Source organism: Alosa pseudoharengus, unplaced genomic scaffold (genome assembly GCF_046254945.1).
Source record: "Alosa pseudoharengus isolate Yale_2024_CS ecotype anadromous, Long Island Sound unplaced genomic scaffold, YU_APseudo_1.1 YU_APseudo_1.1_scf_23, whole genome shotgun sequence".
NCBI classification, from domain to species: Eukaryota; Metazoa; Chordata; class Actinopteri; order Clupeiformes; family Clupeidae; genus Alosa; species Alosa pseudoharengus.
The window spans coordinates 25,885,963-25,912,826 of NW_027468685.1; the positions used below are offsets into that span (position 1 = coordinate 25,885,963).

At 42.0% G+C, this 26,864-nt stretch overlaps 2 protein-coding genes across 3 annotated transcripts in view; both read left to right on the top strand.

Moving 5' to 3' along the window:
- LOC143140973 (glutathione S-transferase A-like) overlaps positions 1 to 13,133 on the top strand; it is a 29,279-nt gene extending 16,146 nt beyond the window's left edge. For both annotated transcript variants that reach the window (XM_076302158.1, XM_076302159.1), the window contains 3 exons: positions 8,226 to 8,344; positions 8,573 to 8,655; positions 10,751 to 13,133. In XM_076302158.1, coding sequence (XP_076158273.1) covers positions 8,226 to 8,344; positions 8,573 to 8,655; positions 10,751 to 10,886 — 338 coding nt within the window. In that variant the 3' untranslated portion in view covers positions 10,887 to 13,133. The remainder of the gene's footprint in view (positions 1 to 8,225; positions 8,345 to 8,572; positions 8,656 to 10,750) is intronic.
- A 6,345-nt stretch (positions 13,134 to 19,478) lies between these two features.
- The window catches only part of rims3 (regulating synaptic membrane exocytosis 3), a 53,936-nt gene continuing 46,550 nt past the window's right edge, over positions 19,479 to 26,864 (top strand). Inside the window, exon 1 of the mRNA XM_076301027.1 lies at positions 19,479 to 19,644. The gene's annotated coding sequence lies outside the window, so the exon portion shown is untranslated. The remainder of the gene's footprint in view (positions 19,645 to 26,864) is intronic.

Consider the following 26,864-nt stretch of genomic DNA (forward strand, 5'->3'; position numbering starts at 1 on the left):
TTCAATTGTGGTGCTTCGGCATCGGGCTAGCCATGCAAATAAATCACTGTTTTACACCATTTACGAGGCTCAATGTATCTCCACACTTCATTGGTAGACTACTGAAGGCCCTGACATTTAAAACGAGACATTGAGAACTTTTAAAAAGCACTGGTAGTTTACTTACAAGACGATTTATACAGACAGTATCTTCACGAAGTTTAGCGTTTGCAGCCATCTTGAATTTAGTCACGATAAGTAGAGCGACGAGTAAGAATGAACAGGTATGATAAGGGATCAGATTCCAAAAATAATTCCATGGAAATGCATGGATTCCAGTTGCTGCTACTGTAAGAAACTGGAATCCATGCATTTCCACTGAATTATTTTTGGAATCTGATCCCTTATCATACCTGTTCATTCTTACTCGTCACTCGACTTATCGTGACTAAATTCAAGATGGCTGCAAACGCTAAACTTCGTGAAGATACTGTCTGTATAAATCGTCTTGTAAGTAAACTACCAGTGCTTTTTAAAAGTTCTCAATGTCTCGTTTTAAATGTCAGGGCCTTCGGTAGTCTACCAATGAAGTGTGGAGATACATTGAGCCTCATAAATGGTGTAAAACAGTGATTTATTTGCATGGCTAGCCCGATGCCGAAGCACCACAATTGAAAAAGCTGTTGGTAGCATCGGCTAACTAGCGCCAGATTTTGGAGTGCAGGGGACAAGCCGAGATGGGCTATGAGACATACGTTCACACTCGGTATCATGTTTCAACACACTTTAGGTCAATATCACACCGGAATTCTCCTTTAATCTTAAATGGGTTGGAAAGACACTATGCTTCCTACAAGGACAAGACTGTAGGCTACAGTAGTTTACCGCAGAGAACGTCTAAGGGTAGGATGATTTCTGCATGACATGTAATTCCCATTTCCTATTGAAGCCGAAATAAATCTGAGAATGTTTATCGGACATGCTTGTTTTTTACTGCAGGTAGGCTACGTTAATCCTATCAATAGCAGAACGTAGGTAAAACTAGATGTACCGCGTAGCGGTACAAAATATGACCGCCGCTCAGTCCTGCACATCCATTCCGCGAAAATAAATCATATTAATGAATTTGTCTCCATCTTCTACTCCATCCCCCACTCTTGAAACTTTTGTGTATGCTTGTTTGGAATGTGTGTTTGCACACATTCCGCTAACAAAGTAGCCTACTGGCGCTGCAAAGGTGAATAGATTTGTTTCTGGGCCAAAAAATCTGTAACATTGTTATAAAACCTTTAAAATCTCTAAACAATCACAAGTAGGGCAGTTCATCATAGTCCATCCATTGCAACTGGACTGATGAAAGGTACACCTGTAGGCTACATTGTATTTGGGAAAAGCAGAAGGTAGCAGCATAATGTATTTATTTATTTATTATTAAACTAAAACAATCCCTGTCAGTTCCATGCAGTTTTCAACAGCTATCAAGAAGAGAGGTCATGTCATGGATTTTTGTGAATGTTTCTTCTTCTACATATGCATAGGTTTAGTCATCTAGTTCAAATTATATTCAGCTTTATTGTCAATGCACAAATTAAATACCAGTAGTCTAAAACAAAATGCCGTTTTACCCAGTGGTGCAAATAACTGACATGTCCAAAAGGGCCTTCATGAAATGCGTTGCGAGACTGTTCATACACATTTTAACGGGCAAAGTTGAAGAGCTACTCTCCGTTATTGTTTGTGCAAATAATATGCTGATTCATGTTCCCTTGCATTTTGCAACCATGAGGTCCATGGTTAAGCTCAATCTTTTGACGCAATCTTTTGATTTTCACCCAGCCTAGTCCATGGTAGGCGCCCGATAGAAATATTGTTTAATTTTGCGATTGAGATATCCACGCACTGGCGCCCCCCCTGCGACGTGTTCGCCCCCCGGTTTTAGAGCTATTCTAAATGCAAAAATGCATAGACATTGCATGACAAAACCGTGACTGTTAACAAACTATAAGCTATATAAGGTAGGCCCTATGCTAGGCCTATTACACAACACAAATTGTCACCAGGCTATGCTGGCGACCCAAATAAAATCTCCGTTGGAACCAATGGCTTACACCTTACAGTATCAAGCTGCCACCTCTTGGCGAAAAGTTAATAGTTTTGCATATCAGTAGTAATACATTTCACGTAGCTGTGAATCACGGAAAGGGCGAATGAAGTGGACACTTCTAAATGGAACCCAACCCACTGTACAGTAACTCAAGGTCTGTGGCTAAAGCAGCCATAATGAAAGCGTTATCATTGTTTGGATACTTCACACACACGTGTTTTTTAATCGCATAGACTACAACTACCAAGCTGGAATCAAAGCACATCGACTCCCCTCTCACACCCTAAACACGCACTTCGAACAAACAAAAAGCGCCTCAGTCTCACAGAATAGCCATAGGCAAAACTGTATCTGACCGGTGTAACGTTGGTACTAAATCATCCATCGCAAAGAATGATTTTTGTAGCACGTGCAACAAATATGTGTAGGTACAGCCCTGCCCTGAATACATCTCAACGTGCGCTCTAAAACATCTGGTTTAAATGGAGATGTAGATCATCACGGGATCATAGACAGGTTATCTTTCAGGTAGCCTAGGCCTATATATTTTCCATTAAAAAACCATCACGTAGCGAACGTGTTGTGGCTAACTCACTTAGCTCCTGTTAGTAGCCTAGGTTATGGTCATAAGCAAATGAGATGACAGTCGAAAGATACAATTAGTGCTGTTATCGATTTGCTTGGTAGCCTATAAACGCATTTATGGTTTTCTACAAATACATCAATAATCAAATTGGCCTCCATCACTCAACCATGCTAACGGTAACATTATTTTACCTACGTTCTGCTATTGATAGGATTAACGTAGCCTACCTGCAGTAAAAAACAAGCATGTCCGATAAACATTCTCAGATTTATTTCGGCTTCAAGAGGAAATGGGAATTACATTTCATGCAGAAATCATCCTACCCTTAGACGTTCTCTGCGGTAAACTACTGTAGCCTACAGTCTTGTCCTTGTAGGAAGCATAGTGTCTTTCTAACCCACTTTAGATTAACTTCCAACAAAATTACGTCTCACTGCAACGATGCGCCATCTAGTGGACAAACGACTACTTATCGCCAATACTGGAAATGCAGCCATGATGATGATGATGAATATTTATTTTGGCTTTCTTTTAATCCTACTGAATTTGTAATTATGTATCAGCCGTTCTAATACCGATAGTATGTGGGTGCCTGTGTGTGTGTGTGCATGTGTATATGTGTGCACCACCATCTACAGGCCAATGAGTGTAGAGTCACTAAATGTACACATAACTTAATTTTTTAGACCCCCCCATGGATGAAATTCTACGAAACTTGGCATACCCCCATAGAATGTCAGGTTAATCATACACATAAAATTTGGTGCAGTTCTGAACGTCTTTACTGAAGAGAGGGGCGATTAAAGCAGAATGATATTGCATTTTCATTTTTTACCGGGGGGGTGCAAATCACAAATGAGTGATTATGGGCTAAGTTGATGTGGGCCCTTGAGACCAACATACCATAAAAATTTCTTCATCCTCGGTGCCACGGTTCAGGTAGTTATTTAGGAAAAACTGCATTTTTTGGGTTTCGGGGGGCCCAGCGCGGAGGGGGAGTGGCCCCCGGGGACCAAACGAAATTTTTCCGTAAAAGTCTAGTGGGGCTACATACCCACCAAATTTCATGTGCCCCGGTGTTTCGGTGCCCCGGGTATCGTTGACCAAAATTTCAGGAAGTAGATGACGAAAAAAAAAAAAAAAAAAAAAAAAAAACTTTGACAATCCCTATATGACCGCTTCGCTAGCTTCGCTAGCGGCGGTCATAATAATGTTACCGTTAGCATGGTTGAGTGATGGAGGCCAATTTGATTATTGATGTATTTGTAGAAAACCATAAATGCGTTTATAAGCTACCAAGCAAATCGATAACAGCACTAATTGTATCTTTCGACTGTCATCTCATTTGCTTATGACCATAACCTAGGCTACTAACAGGAGCTAAGTGAGTTAGCCACAACACGTTCGCTACGTGATGGTTTTTTAATGGAAAATATATAGGCTACCTGAAAGATAACCTGTCTATGATATCATAGATATCCCGTGATGATCTACAATCTCCATTTAAACCAGATGTTTTAGAGCGCACGTTGAGATGTATTCAGGGCAGGGCTGTACCTACACATATTTGTTGCACGTGCTACAAAAATCATTCTTTGCGATGAATGATTTAGTACTAACGTTACAAGGGTCAGATACAGTTTTGCCTATGGCTATTCCGTGAGACTGAGGCGCTTTTTGTTTGTTCGAAGTGCGTGTTTAGGGTGTGAGAGGGGAGTCGATGTGCTTTGATTCCAGCTTGGTAGTTGTAGTCTATGCGATTAAAAAACACGTGTGTGTGAAGTATCCAAACAATGATAACGCTTTCATTATGGCTGCTTTAGCCACAGACCTTGAGCTACTGTACAGTGGGCTGGGTTCCGTTTAGAAGTGTCCACTTCATTCGCCCTTTCCGTGATTCACAGCTACGTGAAATGTATTACTACTGATATGCAAAACTATTAACTTTTTCGCCAAGAGGTGGCAGCTTGATACTGTAAGGTGTAAGCCATTGGTTCCAACGGAGATTTTATTTGGGTCGCCAGCATAGCCTAGCGACAATTTGTGTTGTGTAATAGGCCTAGCATAGGGCCTACCTTATATAGCTTATAGTTTGTTAACAGTCACGGTTTTGTCATAACTCCCTCTATGCATTTTTGCATTTAGAATAGCTCTAAAACCGGGGGGCGAACACGTCGCAGGGGGGGCGCCAGTGCGTGGATATCTCAATCGCAAAATTAAACAATATTTCTATCGGGCGCCTATGGACTAGGCTGGGTGAAAATCAAAAGATTGCGTCAAAAGATTGAGCTTAACCATTGACCTCATGGTTGCAAAATGCAAGGGAACATGAATCAGCATATTATTTGCACAAACAATAACGGAGAGTAGCTCTTCAACTTTGCCCGTTAAAATGTGTATGAACAGTCTCGCAACGCATTTCATGAAGGCCCTTTGGACATGTCAGCTAGTTATTTGCACCACTGGGAAAAACGGCATTTTGTTTTAGACTACTGGTATTTCATTTGTGCATTGACAATAAAGCTGAATATCATTTGAACTAGATGACTAAACTTATGCATATGTAGAAGAAGAAACATTCACAAAAATCCATGACATGACCTCTCTTCTTGATAGCTGTTGAAAACTGCATGGAACTGACAGGGATTGTTTTGTTTAATAATAAATAAATAAATACATTATGCTGCTACCTTCTGCTTTTCCCAAATACAATGTAGCCTACAGGTGTACCTTTCATCAGTCCAGTTGCAATGGATGGACTGTGATGAACTGCCCTACTTGTGATTGTTTAGAGATTTTAAAGGTTTTATAACAATGTTACAGATTTTTTGGCCCAGAAACAAATCTATTCACCTTTGCAGCGCCAGTAGGCTACTTTGTGTGCGGAATGTGTGCAAACACACATTTCAAACAAGCATACACAAAAGTTTCAAGAGTGGGGAATGGAGTAGAAGATGGAGACAAATTCATTAATATGATTTATTTTCGCGGAATGGATGTGCAGGACTGAGCGGCGGTCATATTTTGTACCGCTACGCGGTACATCTAGTTTATGAAAGCATACTCGAAAGGCAAATGTTATTGAAGACGTCATTAAAGGAATGCATCATGGTCTGAAACATTCATTAACAATGTTACCATCCAAACATACATTTAGAACGGTGAAAACAAGAACATAACAACAAGAACCTTATTTAACAATTGTTTAGTTAAGGCATAACTTGGATGATTATAACAACGCATAAATATCCAAAACTGTTTTATCACCAAGTGAACTGTTCACGTATGTGACAGGCCAGCAGTAGGCTATGGCTGATTGTTTTCTGTGCTAACGTTACCAGTTAGCCATGAGTAGCCTATTTGTCTGACAAGCATTCAGTAGCCTACACTTACCATCTTGTTTTGGAATATGAATGTTTGCTTCCTTTTGTCTTCCTGCTTTGATAAACATTATCAGTGTATTTGAATGTATAAAAGATTTGAGATTGTCCTCTGATTCCATTGTACTGTTTATTTCACGAGCAAAAAACAAGCTTTCCGTTCAACATAAGATTCGTAGTTTGACTGCAGATAACCTTCTTGAACCGTTGCCGCTAAAAACAGCACCCCCTATCGCAATTGAAAATTACTGTACGGAGGAGCTTCCTCCCTTGGCCATTGAAAACGACGTGATTCACGAGCCGCTGGGGTCCGAGGCGTTTATAATGCACTTCAATGAGGGGCTTGAGGAGGAAGCTCCTCCATACAGTAATTTTCAATTGCGATAGGGGGTGCTGTTGGCATTTTGACCTAGGGGAACGATTTTGTTCATTCAAAGTGTTAAAAATAGTAATATTAACAGTAATTTATCAGATTAGTAATTCACTTTATATATTTTTTATTTTTCTCTGAAATTTTAGGGAGGGTGTTCCTCCCTTTCCTCAATGAAGGAGCCTCCTCTGGTGTGTGTGTGTGTGTGTGTGCGTGCGTGCTTGTGTGTTTGCCTGCGTATGTGTGTTTGTGCATGTGCATGCATGCATACATATGTCTACTGTGTGAGTATGTGTCATACGTATGATTACTGTGAATGTATGTGTGTGCGTGTGTATCTGTTTATGCACATGTGTGCACATGGAATGAGTTAACATGACCCCTGGAGGCAAACATACGGAAAAAATTAGTCATCCTAGGCCCTACGGTTCTCAAGATATTCACAGAAAACTGTGTCTGCCATACCCTCCTTTCGGGGGGTCCAGTACAGCGGGGGGGCTACAGATCAAAACGAAAAACGACGGTTCCATGCTATCCATGTGGGGTTACATGCCCACCAAGTTTCGTGTACCCCGGTCTTTCAGTATCCCGGGAATCCTTGTTGGTGTACAGTCACTAAATGTACACATAAATTATTTTATCGTAAGGCCCCCCATGAACAAAAGTTCACAAAACTTGGCATGCATTCGGAGGGTGTCATAATGATCCTACACTTTCAATTTCGTGCAGTTTTGACCATGTCAGCCAGAGATATTGTGATGAAAACACCTAATTTTTGCTTTTTAATTTTTAACTAGGTGGCGCTATACATGAAATAAGTGGTAATGGGATGGGTTGACATGCCCCCTTAAGACCAACATACAAAAAAAGGTGGACCTCCTAGGCCCTACGGTTCTCGAGATATTCACAGAAAACTGTCTCCGGCCACCTACAGGCCAGTTGGTGTATAGTAACATAAATGAATTTATTGTGTGGCCCCCCATGAACGGAATTCCACGAAACTTGGCATGCATTCAGAGGGTGTCATAATGATCCTACACTTCCAATTTCGTGCAGTTTTGACTATGTTAGGTCACAGATACCTGCGATTACAACACCTAATTTTTACTTTTTTGTGTTTAACTAGGTGGCGCTATACATGAAATGAGCGGTTATGGAATGGGTTGACATGGCCCCTTGATATCAACATACAAAAAAAAATGGTCCTCCTAAACCTTACGGTTCTCGAGATATTCACAGAAAACTGTGTCTGCCCTACCCTCCTTTCGGGGGGTGCAGTCCAGCGGGGGGGCTACAGATCAAAACGAAAAACGATGGTTCCATGCTATCCATATGGGGTTACATGCCCACCAAGTTTCGTCTACCCCGGTCTTTCAGTGTCCCGGGAATCATTGACGGAAATTTGGACATGCGAAAAAGAAAAAAAAAAGACTAAACCTATATGACCGCCGCTTCGCTGCGCGGCGGTCATAATAAGTGGTAAACCTACTACAACAAGGGGCCTTTGGCATTGTTTTGTTAGGAGAATGAAGCCATACAGCTCTTCTATTAGGAGGTTTACCACTTACTCTGACTTAACTTACCCAGGTTTGTCACTAAACCACGTACTTGGAATACCCCCCAGGTCACAGGCAGCAATGATAAACAAACATATTTCAGATAGTGATGTTGAAGATGTGAATGATAATGGTGATGATGGTGATGACTCCAACACTGATGATCATGATGATGGTGAGGATGTTGCCATTTATTGCCGTTACATTCTGTTGATGATGATTATGTGATCTTCATTTATGCGCCATGCAGTCGATGTTCTGCTGTACAACTTTCACACGCCTGAGGAAGAGAGACAGGATGCAGCACTAAAGAAAAAAAATGAGGCAGCAACAACTGAATTTCAGTTGTGGGAGGGCTACCTGCAGAAGGTAATCAGCCCAGTCTCATCACTGTTAAAATTCGTCTCCTAAACTTGGCATGTACAGCTCTAAATTAAGAGTAGTTTCCCTCACTCACTTAGCCTTTAATGAAGAGCTTGATTGAACTCAGTAACAATCAGTTAGTTGAAGTGTGTGTCTTGAGTGTGATGTACCATAAAATGTAGTGGTGCACCATGTCATCTTCTCATGATACATAATGCTTCCTTTTCAATGTAGACTGGACCATACATGGCTGGAAAAAACTTCTCATTGGCTGATGTTGCGTTTTTTCCAACTTTGGCCCTTGCGTTCCGCCTGGGGTGAGTATTATGATGTAAACTAGATGTACCGCAGAGCGGTACAAAATATGACCGCCGCCCAGTCCAGCACATTTTTTCCACAAAAAGAAATCACGCTGAAAGGCCTATATGATTCTAACTGTCTCACTAAATTGCATTATCCACACTCAATTCTCACTGGTATCTGCTAGACAACAAGTCCCAAAACATGATTAGTTCATAGATTTCACATGTAAAATTCATTTTATACAACCCCACCTCCATCTTGCCTGTTCATAATTCTGAGAAATTCTTGATTGTTTGTGTTATGTTTATGTTATGTGTGTGGGTGTGTGTGTGTGCGTGCTTGTGGGTGTGCCTGCGTATGTGCCTGTGCATGGAAGCGTACATATGTCTACTGTGTGAGTATATGTCATACGTATGATTACTGTGAATGTGTGTGTGTGCGTGTGTATCTGTTTGTGCACATGTGTGCACATGAAATGGGTTAACATGACCCCTGGAGGCAAATATACGGAAAAAAAATGGTCATCCTAGGCCCTACAGTTCTCAAGATATTCACAGAGAACTGTGTCTGGCCTACCCTCCTTTCGGGGGGTCCAGTCCAGCGGGGGGGCTACAGATCAAAACGAAAAATGACGGTTCCATGCTATCCATGTGGGGGTACATGCCCACCAAGTTTTGTGTACCCCGGTCTTTCAGTGTCCCGGGAATCCTTGTTGGTGTACGTCACTAAATGTACACATAAACTATTTTATTGTAAGGCCCCCCATGAACGAAAGTACACAAAACTTGGCATGCATTCGGAGGGTGTCATAATGATCCTACACTTTCAATTTCGTGCAGTTTTGACCATGTCAGCCAGAGATATTGTGATGAAAACACCTACATTTTTGCTTTTTAATTTTTAACTAGGTGGCGCTATACATGAAATAAGTGGTAATTGGATGGGTTGACATGGCCCCTTGAGATCAACATACAAAAAAAAGGTGGACCTCCTAGGCCCTACGGTTCTCGAGATATTCACAGAAAACTGTCTCCGGCCACCTACAGGCCAGTTGGTGTATAGTAACATAAATTAATTTATTGTGTGGCCCCCCATGAACGGAATTCCACGACTATGTTAGGTCACAGATACCTGCGATTACAACACCTCATTTTTACTTTTTTGTGTTTAACTAGGTGGCGCTATACATGAAATGAGTGGTTATGGAATGGGTTGACATGGCCCCTTGAGATCAACTTACAAAAAAAAAATGGTCCTCCTAAACCTTACGGTTCTCGAGATATTCACAGAAAACTGTGTCTGCCCTACCCTCCTTTCGGGGGGTGCAGTCTAGCGGGGGGGGCTACAGATCAAAACGAAAAACGATGGTTCCATGCTATCCATATGGGGTTACATGCCCACCAAGTTTCGTCTACCCCGGTCTTTCAGTGTCCCGGGACTCATTGACGGAAATTTGGACATGCGAAAAAGAAAAAAAAAAATAAATAAAATAAAATAAAAATCTGACTAAACCTATATGACCGCCGCTTCGCTGCGCAGCGGTCATAATAACAATAATGAAATGATTACGTACATACTGTATTACTTTACAACAAGTCACCCAAGTGTTCCATGTGCACATTTGAGCTTTAATGATGAAGGTTAGGCCTGTAATACTGCCTACACAAACATCAGACCACAGGTGTACAATTCAGTGCAATGTGGTACTGCTTGTTTTAAAAGCCCTTAATAGTCATGCTCCCACATATGTGGCTGATATGCTGCATCCATATACTCCCTCAAGGTCTTTAAGGTCTGCACTGCTTTTAAATCTAGTCTTAAGACACACTTTTTCAGTTTGGCATTTAGCAACTGCTGATCCTGAACTTGGGTTTTGGAGGACAGTGTTGTTATATTTGTGTCTGTAAATACTGCATGTTGGTCTGTGTTTGGTATGTTTCTCTTTTATTTTTTTTATTGTTGTGTGAAGCACTTTGGTATTAAATGTGTTATATACATTAAACATACTTGCTTACTTATTAGGTGTATGAGATTACTCAGTAATATGTTAATATGTCAATATGTATTTACTCTCTTAAAGCAAAACATGTGTTTTTTCTATCTATACAGGTTGAGTCAGAATAAGTATCCCAAACTTGCTGAGTACCATGATTTTCTGAAGGATCGACCCAGTATCAAGGCCACGTGGGCCCAGCATTGGCTTGAGAACCCCCCATTTAAGAGTCCTCCTCTAGCGATCCTGTGAGCTATCTGGGGTGTGCTCCAAGTAGGTGGTTTAGTGGCAGACCTGTGTAAGTTAACCCAGAGGAGGTGGTAAACCTCTTTAATTAGGGCTGTCAAACAGTTTAAGAAAAAAAAAATGAATTAATCTCTTATTTTGAAATGAATTAATCTAGATTAATTGCAAATTAAAAAGTAGATTTTTTTTTATATTTTTGCATATTAAATGCAACATGAATCACAAAATTAATGAGTAAGTTGTTTTGAAATATTAATTTCTTAAGAAATACTACTAATTTGATGCTGTTATAAATGGTGCATATAAATGGTTACATTAAGTGTATTGTGTCCACATGTTCTAATGATCTTTTTAACAGCTCTATTCAAATATAGCCTATGGCTAGTACACAAACTCTAACATTCGTCTTTGTTGCCTTCATGATTTCCTTTTATAAGTTTCTTGTATTAAAAAGGAGATATCAATTATCAACAAAACCAGCCACCTGGAACCTACTACTCTCTCTCTCCCTCTTGGTGCGCGCTCAAACATGTTCCCAATTATATGGATTAGCAGATCTTATGTATATTTACACTTTTGATCCGGTGAGGGAAATTTGGTATCTGCATTTATTTCAATCTGTGAATTAGTGAAACACACACAGCACACAGTGAACACACTAACCCAGAGCAGTGAGCTGCCTGCTACAGCGGCACTCGGGGAGCCTTGCTCAAGGGCACTTCAGCCATTGATGTGGGAATGGGAGAGCAGTGCTCAACCACTTCCCCTGTCCACATTTTTCCTACGGGTCCAGGATCGAACCGGCAACCCTTCGGTTACAAGCCCAAAGTCCTAACCAGTAGGCCACGGCTTATAAGGATCTGAAAAGTATCATCTGTATGTAACATGCTGTTGGTGCATTTTGACTTTGTAAAAGTTCTCTAACAAGAGTGAAAAACACTTTGCAGTGAAGCTACTATTTATTGGCTAAATGTTGGTCCCCCCTCTGTCCCTTGCCCTATGCACAGTGTGTGATGCGTGTGGTGGTAGCGGCAGCACTTATCACTGTGCTTTTAACATCAGGCAACTTTTTAAAATAAAACTTTTCGCCTACAAGCTCCTCACCGTTCCTCGCCATCTTCAGCTAACTCCATAGACAGTAAAATAAACTCTAAGGCTTGCAGCTTCAGGTTTTGTGGCTTCCGTTACGTAACATCAGCATCCCCACAAAAGAAGTAGGTAAACAAAATGCATCAATTGCGTTAATATTTTGTAACACGTTATGATTTAATTTTGACAGCCCTACTCTTAATAGAAAAGCCCCTTGGCATTGTTTAGTTTGGAGATTGAACCCCCTAGGCTGCTCTATTATCAGCTTTACAACTTCCTCTGGGTTAGGCTATAAGGCCACTAAAGCACCTACTTGGAATCATGGCCTTGTCTCTATACGTTCCTCCCTGTGGGTGACGAAGGTCTTTCAATTTAAGACCAAGGTAGTCTGAAGATAAGCTGTATCTGTGTCAGCAAGGAACACTAAAAATCCACAAAATCAACAGGAGCCTAATCTATCCTTTGTAACGCTAAGATCAGGAAGGCTTCTTGTGATTCTGCCGACTCAGACTTAAAATGTTAAAATGTTAAATGTTATGTTAATGTTAAAATGTAAAAATTTGAAGGAATGGTAGTCAACAAACAAGTAGGCTAAGTAGTGTTGAATAACAGCTACCTCTATATACAGCATTACCACTATTAATATATATTTTAAGATTTCAATATTGATTTCAGATTTTAGATTTGATTATACATTTGTATCTTCTTATAACTGCATGCTGCTAATAAATGGAACATTTAAAGGGAAACTCTCTAAAGGTCTAAAAACAACCTACTGTAGGTCAAGTAAAAAAAAAAAGGTGATTCCTCCGCGATTCTGATTACTGTAACAATCCGGTGCTTCACGGGAGAGAACTGATCATGCAGTGAAAGGAAGGGATCACCGGAGCACACAGATGTTGAAGTTGGTTATTTCTTTATTTTTGAACGGTGCAGTTTCGATTCGATTTTTCGGTTTACATCTTCATCAGAGTGACCTAGGTGCTACTTTGAATTTTTGATTAGTTAATGAATGGGGAGATTTAAATTTAAATCTAAATTAAATATATCTGCAACTTAACTTTCACCCTAAATGATTCTGTATTCCTGTAAATATAACTGCTACTGATCTCATATAGAAACTAATTGTGTCAATTCTGGCCAATATCTGTCTGTGTGCAGCCACTAAACATAAACCTATAAGCAACAATTTAGTTGCTATTTAAAGCACTGGTGACTTTGTTTTTTTTTTTCCAACAGACATCATTAAAATCTGAGAAAAACAAACATAGTACGAAGGCGAAGAGAAATAGTTAAGTTAAAGAGACATTGTGATGTAGAATGTGATGGCTCTAGTGTGTTGCAGAATCCAATCTGCAGGGGGCGATAGCTCACCAATGATAATGCTCACAGGCTGGACTCAATGAGACCAGTGGTTCTTAAAGTGTGGGGCGGGTCCCACTAGTGGGGAATAGAGACATGTCAAGTGATAGATCATAGATTCAAAACAAAATAGCCACACACAAATATAGGAGTCATAAACAGGCCGACATATTAATTCAAATAGCAACTGATCCAGCGGACCAAGACAGGAAATGCAACGTGGAACCATTTTTTTAACATTACCATTTTGGCCAGTTGATGGGGTCAGGTGGAGCTTGAAAATTCCAGAATGAAAGAAGAAAAAGTTTGAGAACCACTGTCTTAGACACACTGAGATTCAACACATTGGCAGTCAGAACGACCCCCCCCCCCCTCCTGAGGGACACATCTTCTTCATTTATGATCCAAATGACTTCCTAAGGATTCAACAAACAAGTCGACTTATGAAAAATGGAGAGCGAAACGCCACTGAACTAGAGCAGTGTGCGAGACCTGGCCCAGAGACGGGCGGTAATTGATTATGGTTACCCAAGCTGGAGGCAGCTCCCACCGTGTGTGTGTGTGTGTGTGTGTGTGTGTGTGTGTGTGAAAACACAAACTGCTGCTTCAGGTCTATTTCTGCTGAAAAGGGCAGATTTTTTAGAGCTGACATGTGTGCGAGAAGCCAACGATGACCTGATACATACGGTAGCGAGTGTGTGAGACAAAATTACACCACTCCAAGATGGGCGAGTCCCTGGCAACGGTGAAGCAACTCTGGTAGCAGATGCGATGGCACTCTGGCAGAACAGAAGGCTATGCGCTTATAGTTTGATTATCCCCCCCATACACACAACCACACACACACACACACATACAAACACACACACACACACACCGGCCCTGAACAACTTGCATATGTAAATGCTGACCAGTGCTGACTTGTACTATGCGCAATATGCAGCTCAATATTGCTAACTAATAACTAAGCCACCATTTTACTGCATGTTACTGCATACTGCATGATGAAATATAGTATGAGCTATATAGCCTCTGAGGATGATTGAAAGTGTGGTGACTGTGAACAGTAGCCTACTGTAAGCTATGCAAGAGAAAACATATTGTGCAGACATAATCTTATTCAATTATGTACTAGTACATGTACAAAAAGGATCTTGCTTGCATAAGGCGTACAGAAGCAGGCTTTAGAATACAGAAATCTCTATAATTCTGTCAGACCAGCAGAGGAAATTGGTTAAATCTCAATGACTGACTGACTCGTTGGTTGCTGTATTATCCCGGTGTTATTGAGTGCAGTTAATCATGCTATTATCCTGCGAGGGTAGCGCTGCAGAATGTGTGGGCTGTGTTACTGTGTATTAATAACTGATATGATATTTCACAAAGGGCTCTTATGAAACGCAGTGCCTTATTCAGAAAGTCAGGAAATCCATCGGGAGAGTTCCAGAGGGCGTATGGTCTATATATAGAGCCTCAGTGAGAGAAATGACGGAGGATTTCTTTTTGCGCATTTAGGTAATGTTTACTGCTGTAGTTGAATGTCAGTGACTTGTTTGCCATCAATGTGGTTTGGTCTTTTTGTATCGGTAATAAGGATTGAGGATACTGACCATAGCATTGATGGTCTGAGAGGAACAGCAGACCCCAAGATAAAGTTAATGCAGCAGACAGGCAGACGCACACACTTACACACACAGATAAACAAGCATACACACAAACACACATGCACACACACACACACACACACACACACACACACACACACACACACACACACACAGATAAACGAGTTTGCACACATACACACATGCACACAAACACACACAGATAAACAAGCATACACACAAACACACATGCTTGCACACAAACACACACGCACACAGAGATGCACAGATGCACACACCAAGAAAAAAAAGATCTACTGGCAGATGCCCTCACTAACAGGGAACATGTGTCCGAGGAAATGGTCAGTGTTTCCTACGTAATTCCATTTCCACACCCCTGAGAGACGCTCAGAAACATGCTTGGATGTCCTGGACTGGGCCGAGGGGGATTGGTTAATGGTGCACTGGCCCTGGGAGCTAAATGGATAAGCTCCACCAACAGAAGGCTGCAGTCCTTCTTCTACCGGGCGGCAGCGTAAAGAGCTGTGGTGATGGCCGAGCCCAGCACAGCATAGCACCACCAGGGTGGGGCAGGCCAGGCCAGACATGTCCGTTTCACTTTCAGGTCTGCTCGAACGTCGCCATTGCATCCCACCAAACAACGAAACGTTACTCTAACATAGCAAGTGCAAAAACACACACACACAAACATACACACACACACACACACAGACAAATGTGTGCTGTGCCGAAACAAAAATAGACACACAAACATCCCACCAGACAACAAAAAGCTACTATAACATAGCCTGTGCAACACACACACACACACACACACACACACACACAGAGAAAGAGAGAGCCAACCCTCCCTTCCTGTTTCCATGAAACCCAAACTGATTACTATGATAACTATCTACTTTTGTGTTATTTTTGTTTGATTTTCATTGCAAAAGAGTGGCGCACACTTTACAAATGTGTATGGAGCAGACTTAGGCTCTTCTGGGTTTGTTACTGGCTTGCTGCTGTTCTGCCCAGGTGTTTGATGATGGCTGTAATTGTGGTAGCTGGTGTGTGGATGGCTGTATGAACAGTATTAACATGTCTTGCCAACACTTCAGTCCCGAGCAACACTTCCTGTGGGTTTACAGTGGTAGCCTTTGTAATTGGAACAAAAGACCCTGTGGATGAATTAATTGCACTGTGTGTACAGTAACATTCCTTAGGGCAAGAGTGTCATTGATCTGATGTGATTGATGTCCGTGTGTGTGTGTGTGTGTGTGTGTGTGTGTGTGTGTGTGTGTGTGGTGTCATGTGTGGTCTACAGAACATAACACTTTTATTTAGTCCCTCTGCTTCAGGAAAAAGACACAGGCTGAAAATAATGACACTCTGACGTTTATTATATTAGCTGACTCAAGATTGAGGAAGCGACCCAGTCCTGCCCATTCTCCAAACGTGCACATTATCTTGATGAAAGATTGGAGTCTTTAGAGAGATGAACATGGTCTGTGTCTCTCATCACTCCATTTAGCTCGTACTGTAGTTGGTCATTTGGCAGCTATTTCATTTATTTCAAATAGCCTTACAGTGCCATGCAAAACAAATACAAATCAATTACTCTAGCTCTATGACAAGTCCCAGCCATGGCACGGCACTTGTTGTACTATGCTCCACCAATCAAAGCGCATAAAGCCCCATGTTGTTACACTTATGAATCATCTATCTTCAGGATGCGTTATCCACTGAGTCACTCATCAGTAGTTGGAGCTGATTAGGGAGCTTAGTGAATTGATAAGTAAGTAATAGTGTTGTCGTAGTACCAAAATTAGTCATAGGAGTAATGCAATAGACCCAGACGAAAGAATGTGGATCTTAAAATTCTCTGTTTTTAATTAATAAGAAGCATGTTTATTATTATTGTTATCTTTTTTAAAACATTGATTAAAACACAATTCTTAAAGAACCATTTTTAATTTCAGGGTATCACAATATGTTTCTAGTATGGATGAATGCAACACTAGTAAGTAAATTAGTATGGATGGTGCAACACTAAGTAAGTTAGTGGATAAGTCAAAAGAGTAGTATACATCGCACACTGGAGGGTATATTTTGCTGACTTTATTTGGCGTGAACAACGCGTTTCGCAAGTTGCTTCATCAGGTTCACGTTCACAGTCAATCTGACATCGCAGGTGAAATAGGTGGTAACATCATCACATGACCACACCAGACCCAGTGAAAGTACTCCACACTCTAACACACCAGAAATTGCAATCAATATCGTCAATTCAATATCCTGCATATTTTAGCTTGCGTGTTGTGGCTGCTGATCCTCCTCTGTGACAGACACATGCTTATACTGCACACCATCAGCACCTGGAGCAAGAAGGGCTGTGTTAGTGGACGTTAGTATGGATGACTGACTGTGCAACACTAGTAAGTAAGTAAGTTAGTAAGTTATTATGGGCAGCCGTGGCCTAGCACTTCGGACCTGTAACCGGAGGGTTGCCGGTTCGAACCCCGACCAGTAGGCACGGCTGAAGTGCCCTTGAGCAAGGCACCTAACCCCTCACTGCTCCCCAAGCACCGCTGTTGATGCAGGCAGCTCACTGCACTGGGATTAGTGTGCGCTTCACCTCACTGTGTGTACACTGTGTGCTGTGTGTGTTTCACTAATTCACGGATTGGGATAAATGCAGAGACCAAATTTCCCTCACGGGATCAAAAGAGTATACTTATACTTATATTATGTAGGACTGTGCAACACTAGTAAGTAAGTGGATGTTAGTATGGATGACTGTGCAACACTAGTAAGTAGGTACTACCGTAGTAGGGAGGACTGTGCAACACTAAGTAAGTTAGTGGATGTTGCACTGATGCTGATTTTTGCTCAGATATTTAACTCAGACTGGAGCTGCTTCTCTGGACCCCAGAGTAGTTGAAGGGAGTGGACTAGTTACACAACATTGCCTTTAAGCTGCCTGGCTGGACTGATAAAAGAGAATAGTTATGGCCGCAACCAGCTCCACTTACTAACAGCTTCAGAGAACTCTTCATGTGGGTCCTTTCATGTTGATATGTTGTTTTTATTCATGTTAGCATTTGCAAATGTTTTTCTGTTTTAAGAGCAACCGTTCACTTCTGGTGCATACAATATTTATGCACTTTGAATGTGCCACCCTTTAGCACTGTGAAACTTTTTATATATATTCAAAGACTGTCACAGATGTTTTAAAAGGGTATTAATACATGTTAAAATAACTATGGAATCCATGATACAGTAAGCAATGCCCAGCTAAAGCCAAGATACAAGAATGGATCTTTCCCCAACTCAAGGTTTCTTCCAGCTGTTTGAATAAAGCTGCCTTCAAGATGAATTCACAGCTCACAGCCTGAATAACGCCGAATTCAAGATGAGATCACAGCCACATCCTTTAGAGCCACATTGATGTGTCCAGATTTCTATTCATTTAGCAGATGGATGTATATCGGGCACCTGAGAGCTTACAGTATAGCCTACCACCTACAGTTCCTTTTTTATTTATTTCATATTTTAACAGTAATCTGTGTGCTCCCACCCAGGCTATTAACCTGACGACCTTGGTGTTATTGGCATGTTACTCAACCAGTTTTTCAACCAGTTATGCCAGAGGAACATCTTGAGTGGTGCACTGTCCTGGGCTACAGATTCATGTAATATGCTCATGGGCTTAACGGACCAAAGAGAGGCTTAGGTCCCCACTGCTCTGACTCGGCACACACACACACACACACACACACACACACACACACACACACACACACACACACACACACACACACACACACACACACAAACACTCTAACAGCAAGCATGTGTCTGTCACAGAGGAGGATCAGCAGCCACAACACTCACAGTAGCCAGCAAACACAAACAGCTTTCACTGGCTGGCTCAACGGGGGCTTAGGTTTCCTTGCTAGATGCTTGCCAGGGCAGTGAGGTTCATTTCACAGGTGACATTTCTATACTGTAATTGTGATTAGTTACAGATGTTTGCTAAACACATACAAATCTCTGGCACAGTGTATTTATTTACAGTGATTTGGAAATACAATTGTTTCCTTACTGACCTCAATTGTTGCTTGCCAATAGACAATAGCAGGCAAACTCATAAGAACTCATATTCCAACCGAAAGTAAATCCTATAACAGTAAGTCCCCCAGCTCAAACACCATAATATACCTTGGCGGATGCTCCATCCAAACAATTTATTTGAATTGGTAGTTTCACCAAGGAGTCCATCGGAAGTCTGTGCCTATCCATGCCTGTTGATGGGGTTTAAGTTAATTAAGATTCCTAATCACCGCATCTTATTATCCCGCTTGCTGCTTGCCCCTGGGGAGTAAGTGGGTCAGGTGAGTAACCATGGAGATGAGTTAGCGAGGGAAAGAGGACGAGGCAGCGTTGGTCTTGGTGCGCTGTAGGCTACAGTGAAAACGCGCCGCTGCTGTTGTGGTATCAGTCAGTAGTGCTTCATCGCTCTCGAACGCAGCCTCGCCGCCCGTAGTGGATTCAGCCCGTCGAGTCGGAGTCGGAATCAGGCATCCAAGAACCAGCAAGCGAAATCACAACGATGCCATTCTCCACGAGACAAAAGACACAACATATTATTTGATAACTTCTAACAATTCCGTGCTTCAGCCGCAGCCACCGCTTGCTGTCAAACAGTAAGTGCATCCAGTCGTTTGCAGTTCCATATAGTGAGTCTAATGCTAACGAAATTAATTCGTCCCTCGACTACTCACGTTCACGAAAGAACGGGTAACACCGACGGACCGGATAATTACAGTGACTGTATTTTCCATATTGTTGTTAGCCTATAGCCTTTTATTCTTGAACAGATGAATCTGAATCATCCAAATATTTTGTTTGCGGTGAATTAATTAAAATATTTCAGCTCCCCACGAGCTCCTCCGGTAGCCAACAAGACATTGATATTATGATTCCAAGCACCGTGTTTAGTTGTAGGCTATCTCAGATCGATGTGCATTAGCATTTAAATTGCTTATATTTTCAATTTCATTTTCGTTTATTCTCAATGTCCGTTTGATACATGAACACCGACATATAGGCTATTGTGCTGAGTATTTTATAGACTACGCTTTGGGTGCCGAATCCTATGCTGCGCTGTATCATTCTGTGTTTCATTCATTAATTGTGCAGTTAAGTGGAAGAGACATTTAACCCATTTTCGTACTTACTGAGCTGTGTTTTATATTGATGACTGACAAGACAATTGGCCAGATGTAACCAAGAAGTCGCTTCGTCAACCAGGAAATTATTTGCGTAAAAGAGCGAGTGTCTAGGTACCTTCTGGAGGCCACATTTCAGGTGCGAAGACTTGAATTTCACTCCCATTTCCTCAGTCTAGAGTCCAATTATTGCATTTATTTCGTCAAATGAAACATGCATGCATGCTTGGTCAATGTAGGCTATGCGGTAACTTATACTAGGCAGCAGACGCATGGCCAATATGTGGTGATTTAGATTTTGTAAAGATTTTCCACGTGGAATACTTTAAAACAAATTAGTGACTAAAGTAGGATTGCATTAGTACCGAAATGTACGTCTTTCACATTATATAGAAAGCTATTATTTGTAGTCGGACAAGACCAAGCGATTGATATACCTGAATTAAAATATACTGTTATTTGTTTTTACATTCTAGTGGCTATCTGTTTCCCAGTGCGCATACGCAAATGAACTATTTTGAGTTTATCTCCCCTAAGTTTAACATTAGCTGACCCCTGACTATATGAGAATATGTCTGAGGAAGGGCAGTGTGTCCCAGAAACTTCACATGTGGTGAATAAAAAGATAAAATTATTGGAGCTCTAGTGTGCGGACTTTTTTGTCATTTTTATTTTCCCTGACTATATGAGACCACGCCACGGAGAGTAAAGAGACAATCACACCTTTTCACCTTAAAAACCTCCCATCGATCTGTAAGGTGACAGGTTGTGAAAGAGATTTTTTTGTCAGTCTCAGAAAAGAGTTACGGAAAGATCTCATGCCTAGCGCACCAGTGGAGAGAGGAACGGTTTTCTGTGTACAGTGCACCGTCACAGTCAAAGACACAAATCCCACTGACTGTCAGAGCCGTTTAAAGGGCACACAAATGCAGCTGTTTGGAAAGACCATAGTAAAACATAGAAATAGCCCCGTTGCGGAATAGGCGCATATAGAGATCAGATAGATTCTCAACAGGGAAAAGTAAAGCCAACTGTTAGTCTGTTCCTCTCCGTCGCAGATAAACTGGGCAGCGCTCCTACCTCGCCTGGCAAAGGTTCAGTCACCAGAGCCCATGCGCATATGTTAACGCAGGAATTATCACCCGGACACATATGGGCCCTCGTGCGGCACACAAACACTCACAAACGGAGCCACTCATCACGGCGTTTAAACGTGATCTGAAATGTAGTTTATAAACAGAACGTGGCATTTACAGAGATTAATGAAAAAAAACAACAACGAAATTGAAGATGCGCATTGTTTGTCACACATTTTTCCTCCATTGCCTTGTCCCGGCTTTTAAGTGCATGTAGTGCAGAGACGCATGCATGCAGAAGCTGAGTGGTGTGCTGGTCTGTTGAAATATTCAGAAGGGTCCAACTAGGGTAGCTGGGAGAGAGAGAGAGAGAGAGAGAGAGAGAGAACTCTGACAAATGAACTCACTGGCTGACCTGAGAAAGGCCACTGCGCTTGTGGGAGCAAACCCTGGATGGAGCTGTTTGTTGTTCTGGGTCAGTAAGCGGGCTCCTGCGTGGTGATGTTTTATAGGACCCAGACCAGGCAGGGACTGCTGCATGGAGCACAGGCCAACATTTGTTGGTGTATCCTGGTGGACCATGGGTGGTACTGATACTGGTTTGGCCATTCCCTTTTGACAACACGGACCCTAATGAAATTACTGTAAGCACAAACAGTCACAAACATGCAATGTCCTGTGTGTGGAAACTAAATCGATCATGTGGCTGTGGGTGCACTGGACAGACCCACCCATGTCTGTGGTCATGATCTGGCTGGTGGAATTCGCCAACTTTGCATGACTTGTCCATTTAGTTCACGCAGGGCCTCATATGGTTGCCCCATGGTGGCGCACTGGATGTGATTGGTCAGCTTGGATTGTGGTGCCAGCTCAGGGCATCGCATGTCATTACTGTTTCTCCCAGATCAGACCTTCATCGCCTTGCCAGTCAGGTTGAGTCTCCAGTATAAACAAAAGTAAGGAAGCAGTAACTAGGAACGCACTGGTATCAGGCCAGCATCGGTATCGGCTAGGGATGTAAAGGTACATGTATTCGTACCGAATTATTTAGGTACAAGTCGTTAGGTTCAACATTGGTATCGGCCAAAATAGGCGTTGTTGACTGATATTGCCTTTCAGCGAATTTATAGATAGACAGTTATAGATGGTAGCGGCTGATGTTTATCTGTTGTGTCATATCATTCTGCACTAAGTAAATGTGTTATGTACAGACAGGCAGAGATGGTGCTATGAAGGCCTGAAAGACTCAAACATGGTTATGTTTTTAATTAGTATTTTTGTGTGCTCTCTATTAAAAGCTATACTTACTTAACAACTTAACAACAAAAAATGAAGTAAGAAAAATGTAAAGTCTGTTAAAGTATTGTGATATTAATGATTAATGTGAGGTCATCCAGGCCTATTCCAAACACATTTCCTGCTACCCCCCTCCCTTTGCTCTGGTCTTTGATCTCTGTGTGGTCCTTACAAATGTGCGCACACACACACACACACACACACACACACACACACACACACACACACACACACACATGCACGTGCACACAGACACAGACACTCAAACTCCCACACACACACACACACACACACATGCACGTGCACACACACACACACACACACACACACACACACACACACACACACACACACACACACACACACACACACATGCACGTGCACACAGACACAGACACAGACACTCAAACTCCCACACACACACACTCATGCACACAGACACACACACACACATGCACGTGCACACAGACACAGACACACAAACTCGCCCACACACACATGCACCCTCCTCCCTAATCATGAGCAAGGTCTATGGAGGTGGAGCAGCAGCCTTTCAAAGTCTGGCCTTGAATCACCATGCCTCCCTAAGTGTTCGCAATCATAATGCAGAGATGCGGGCGCCGCTCTTTTGAAATGAAAATCAAACGAAAATAACACAAAAGTAGATAGTTATCATAGTAATCAGTTTGGGTTTCATGGAAACAGGGAGGGAGTGATGGCTCGGTCACTCTGTGTGTGTGTGTGTGTGTGTGTGTGTGTGTGTGTGTGTGTGTGTGTGTGTGTGTGTGTGTGTGTCTGTGTGTCTGTGTGTCTGTGTGTCTGTGTGTGTGTGTGTCTTGCGGTGTTTATGCACGTCATTTGAATCAGGGAGTGGGTCGGGTCTGGAGGACTCACTGGACAACAATGGCCCATGTGTGGCGGTCGGCGAGTTCAATCACGACGATTCGTGTCCAAACACGAACTATCACCACCGTGGTCTGCACATGAGGAGGGCGAGGAGCCACTCTCCAACACGGTTATCTTCTCACCAAGCACACTGGGACCTTCCGTCCTTGTGCTTTTATAAACACTGTGAGACGTGGGAGGTTTGCATGTATTTGTGTAGATAGCCTGTCAACCATCGGATAGCCATTGGATGAGTCCTGAACCTGGCTGATGGACGGTCAGTCAGTCCCAACTGGGAGGAGGTGAGGTCTGTCATGATTAGTCACTGCTCAAGAAAGCAGGACAGCAGTCAGAACAGAGCCCTGTGTCATCATTCACTGTTTCGCCAACCCAGATCTTTCTCTCTCCCTCTCTCTTTCTCTCTATCTGTCTCTCCATCTCTCTCTCTCCCCATCTCTCTCTCTAATCTCTCTCAATCTCTCTCTTTCACTCTCTCTCTCCATCTCTGTCTCTCAGTTTACAGTTTTTCTCGATTGCTTTTACCTTGCTTTTAAACTGGAACCCACTTGGTCTTCATGACTACTTTCTTTGCACAGCAGAAGTCATCTCTTGCGAATGTGTTCCCACATTTTCATTGGGATCACACATTTCTCACACCCTTTTGCAAAACAGTTAACACAGGTGTCATTCAAAAGCCCCAAACTCTATTGGTTTTCCCATGCTAAACAAAAGGAAAACCTTTTCACAGGTGGTATAGATTCCTTGCATAAGTCTGAATCTCTGATACACCTGTGTGAAACTCCTTTGCACAATTCTTCAATCGGCAATCATTCATTATACATAAGAGATGTCTGTTCTGTGTTGCTATTTGCAAGTATGGATCTAATGCACGTTTAGACAAAGTACTGTATTGCCTATTTGGTGGAGAAAACAGTACAAAAGGTGTTTACTGTAGGTCTATTTCGATCTTGCTAGGTGTTTACTATATGTCTTACATGTCAAGTAAGTTACATCTTGGGAGGAATGAATAAATTATTTTTTATTCAGCACATTTTGATACCAGAAAAATGAGAAAGTAATGAAACAGACATAGCAAAAATGCTCATTTTGAGAACTAGATTTTGCATGTTGTTGTCAAGTGTGTAATGATTGATTAAAGAGTGTTTTTGAATTGGCAACAAGTTGTTGTGTTTGAAGGCAAGATTTGCTTTTGCTGCATGTTTTAAGTGTTTTGAGTGAGTAACAGCCTTTTGCAAGCAAAATGTGTCATTTTGTCCAGAGTGCTTTTGTTCAGACACGGGTGTTAACTGTTTTGAGAACGTGATGTCAGAGTTGACACAGGTATCAAAACGATCGAGAAAAACTGTAATTCAGTTCAAGTGAGCGTTATTGGCATGTCAATATTTCTTGCATTGCCCTCTCATTAAACACAGTTTTAACACAGAGAATACATTCTGATGCTACATTTACATGTAGACGGCTATTTTCATAAACAGACATTTCACCCTCTCCGTTTTAAAAAATAACATCGTGCACACCTATCAGTTTTCAGAAAGGTTTTCCTTTACACTAACCCGGGTATATGCCTTCAAGAGCATGCCAAACCTGTATGTGGCAGTGTAACGAGAAGCTCAAGCACAGGTTAGCCAATCAGAATCCCGAAAATATCAACAACAGCAACGAATCACTTCCTCTTTATCTTTTGAACTGACTAAAAATCTCTGCCTCGTCACATAAATCTCCGTTTGTACCTCTTTAGACGCAAATGAACAAACAGAGTTTTCCCAAAAAAACGATCAGCCCGGAGTTTTTAAAAACTCTGTTTGCGGGGTGTGAGTGTGTGTGTGTGTGTGTGTGTGTGTTGTCCTGTGGTTTTGTTCTGTGTTTATTTATGGCTTGAGCGCTGCTTGCAGTCATACCTCATCTTCATCATTCAACAGTTACAGCAACATGAGAAAAGTCACTAACCAAAGCACTGAAACAAGCGTACTGTGAAATTATCACGAAAACATCCTTGTGAGAACATGGATTCTGTCATTTGCTAATGTGTTGCACAAGTGCATGATGGGATAGGGAGAATGTTTACGGAAGTTCATGCATTTGAGAGGAAATATGCTCAAATATTTAGATGCAGTTGTTAAACTCTTCCGTCTCAAGGCATCCCACACATGTGTGACCTTTGTGGGGGAATAAAAACATTTAGTCGATGCTACACCTTTCTGTATCCCACTGGCCTTTCAATGGTATTCAGTTAGAGTGTCAGGATCTCTGGGGCATTAGCTAGCTTGCCAAAAAGTCTGTTTCTCATAGGCTTGTTTCAGTCTCACAGAACTATGGCCAGTCATTGTGTGGTCTTGGATACTTTTTAGGCAGCTTGGATGATTGAATTCATATTTTACTGCCAAAATTGAGCACAAAGATCCATTGAGGGCTAGCCATACTTCTGTTAAAAGCACTACGATGTTGTTGTTGTTGTTGTTATTGGGGAAAGTACTTGTGGCTGCATGGTGTTGCTGCAGGTGATTATCACCCTTGGAGGACATCCAGGTGAAGTGGCTTTCATAGTGATGAGCCTGAGGCTGTGACCAATAGCAATTCCACTCCATGTCACTCCACGATGCACCAATTAAATGCCCAATAAGATTGAATTAGATTGGATTAATACAGAAAGCCGCTGAGAGAGACCCAAATTGAAATTGTTGGCCTTGTTAATGATGTGCTAGTGAACCAGTGTGCAACTACAAATTTGCCAGAAGATTATCAGTACAAATCAAATTCCGCGTGACGGAAAGAACAGAAAAAATGAACGGAGATTGAAAAGACCAGATTGAAAAGACGATCAACAAGCGGAACATGCTGATGTCTCTCCTCTCTTCGCGTTGTCGTTTGAAATCGATTCCAACTGTTTACAGAGCCAACTAACAGTTTATGCGTTCCATTCTCCGCCATTGAGCTAGGCTCCCTGGCCTGTGTCTGAGCATTCTGTGAGTTGTTCAGCTAGAGACGAGGGGTTGGGTCATGGCGGTGTCCATGCCAAAAGGCAAGAATGAACCGATTGGCACAAGAAAGCTGGCATTACACAGTCCAATGGTTGGATGGTATGGTGGCAGGAAGCATGTTCTATTTCCTGCTCAATGGTCCTCACTGCCTGTTATTACACCAGTCGTACACACACTCGCCAACACGCTTCAGATGCTCTGATACACACACACACACACACACAAGCAGGCCCAACAACACATGTTCTCCAGCTTTCAATCAGGTGCTCGTTGACAAGCCTAAGGAGTGGTTATGGTGTGTGTGAGGTTGAGTGTGTGTGTGTGTGTGTGTGTGATTAAAAAAAAAATGTTGTAAATGCGTGCCTCTCAGCATGGGGTCTCATGTGTCTCATATTTTCACACACAAACACTCTCTCTCCCTCCCTTTCTCACTCTGCCT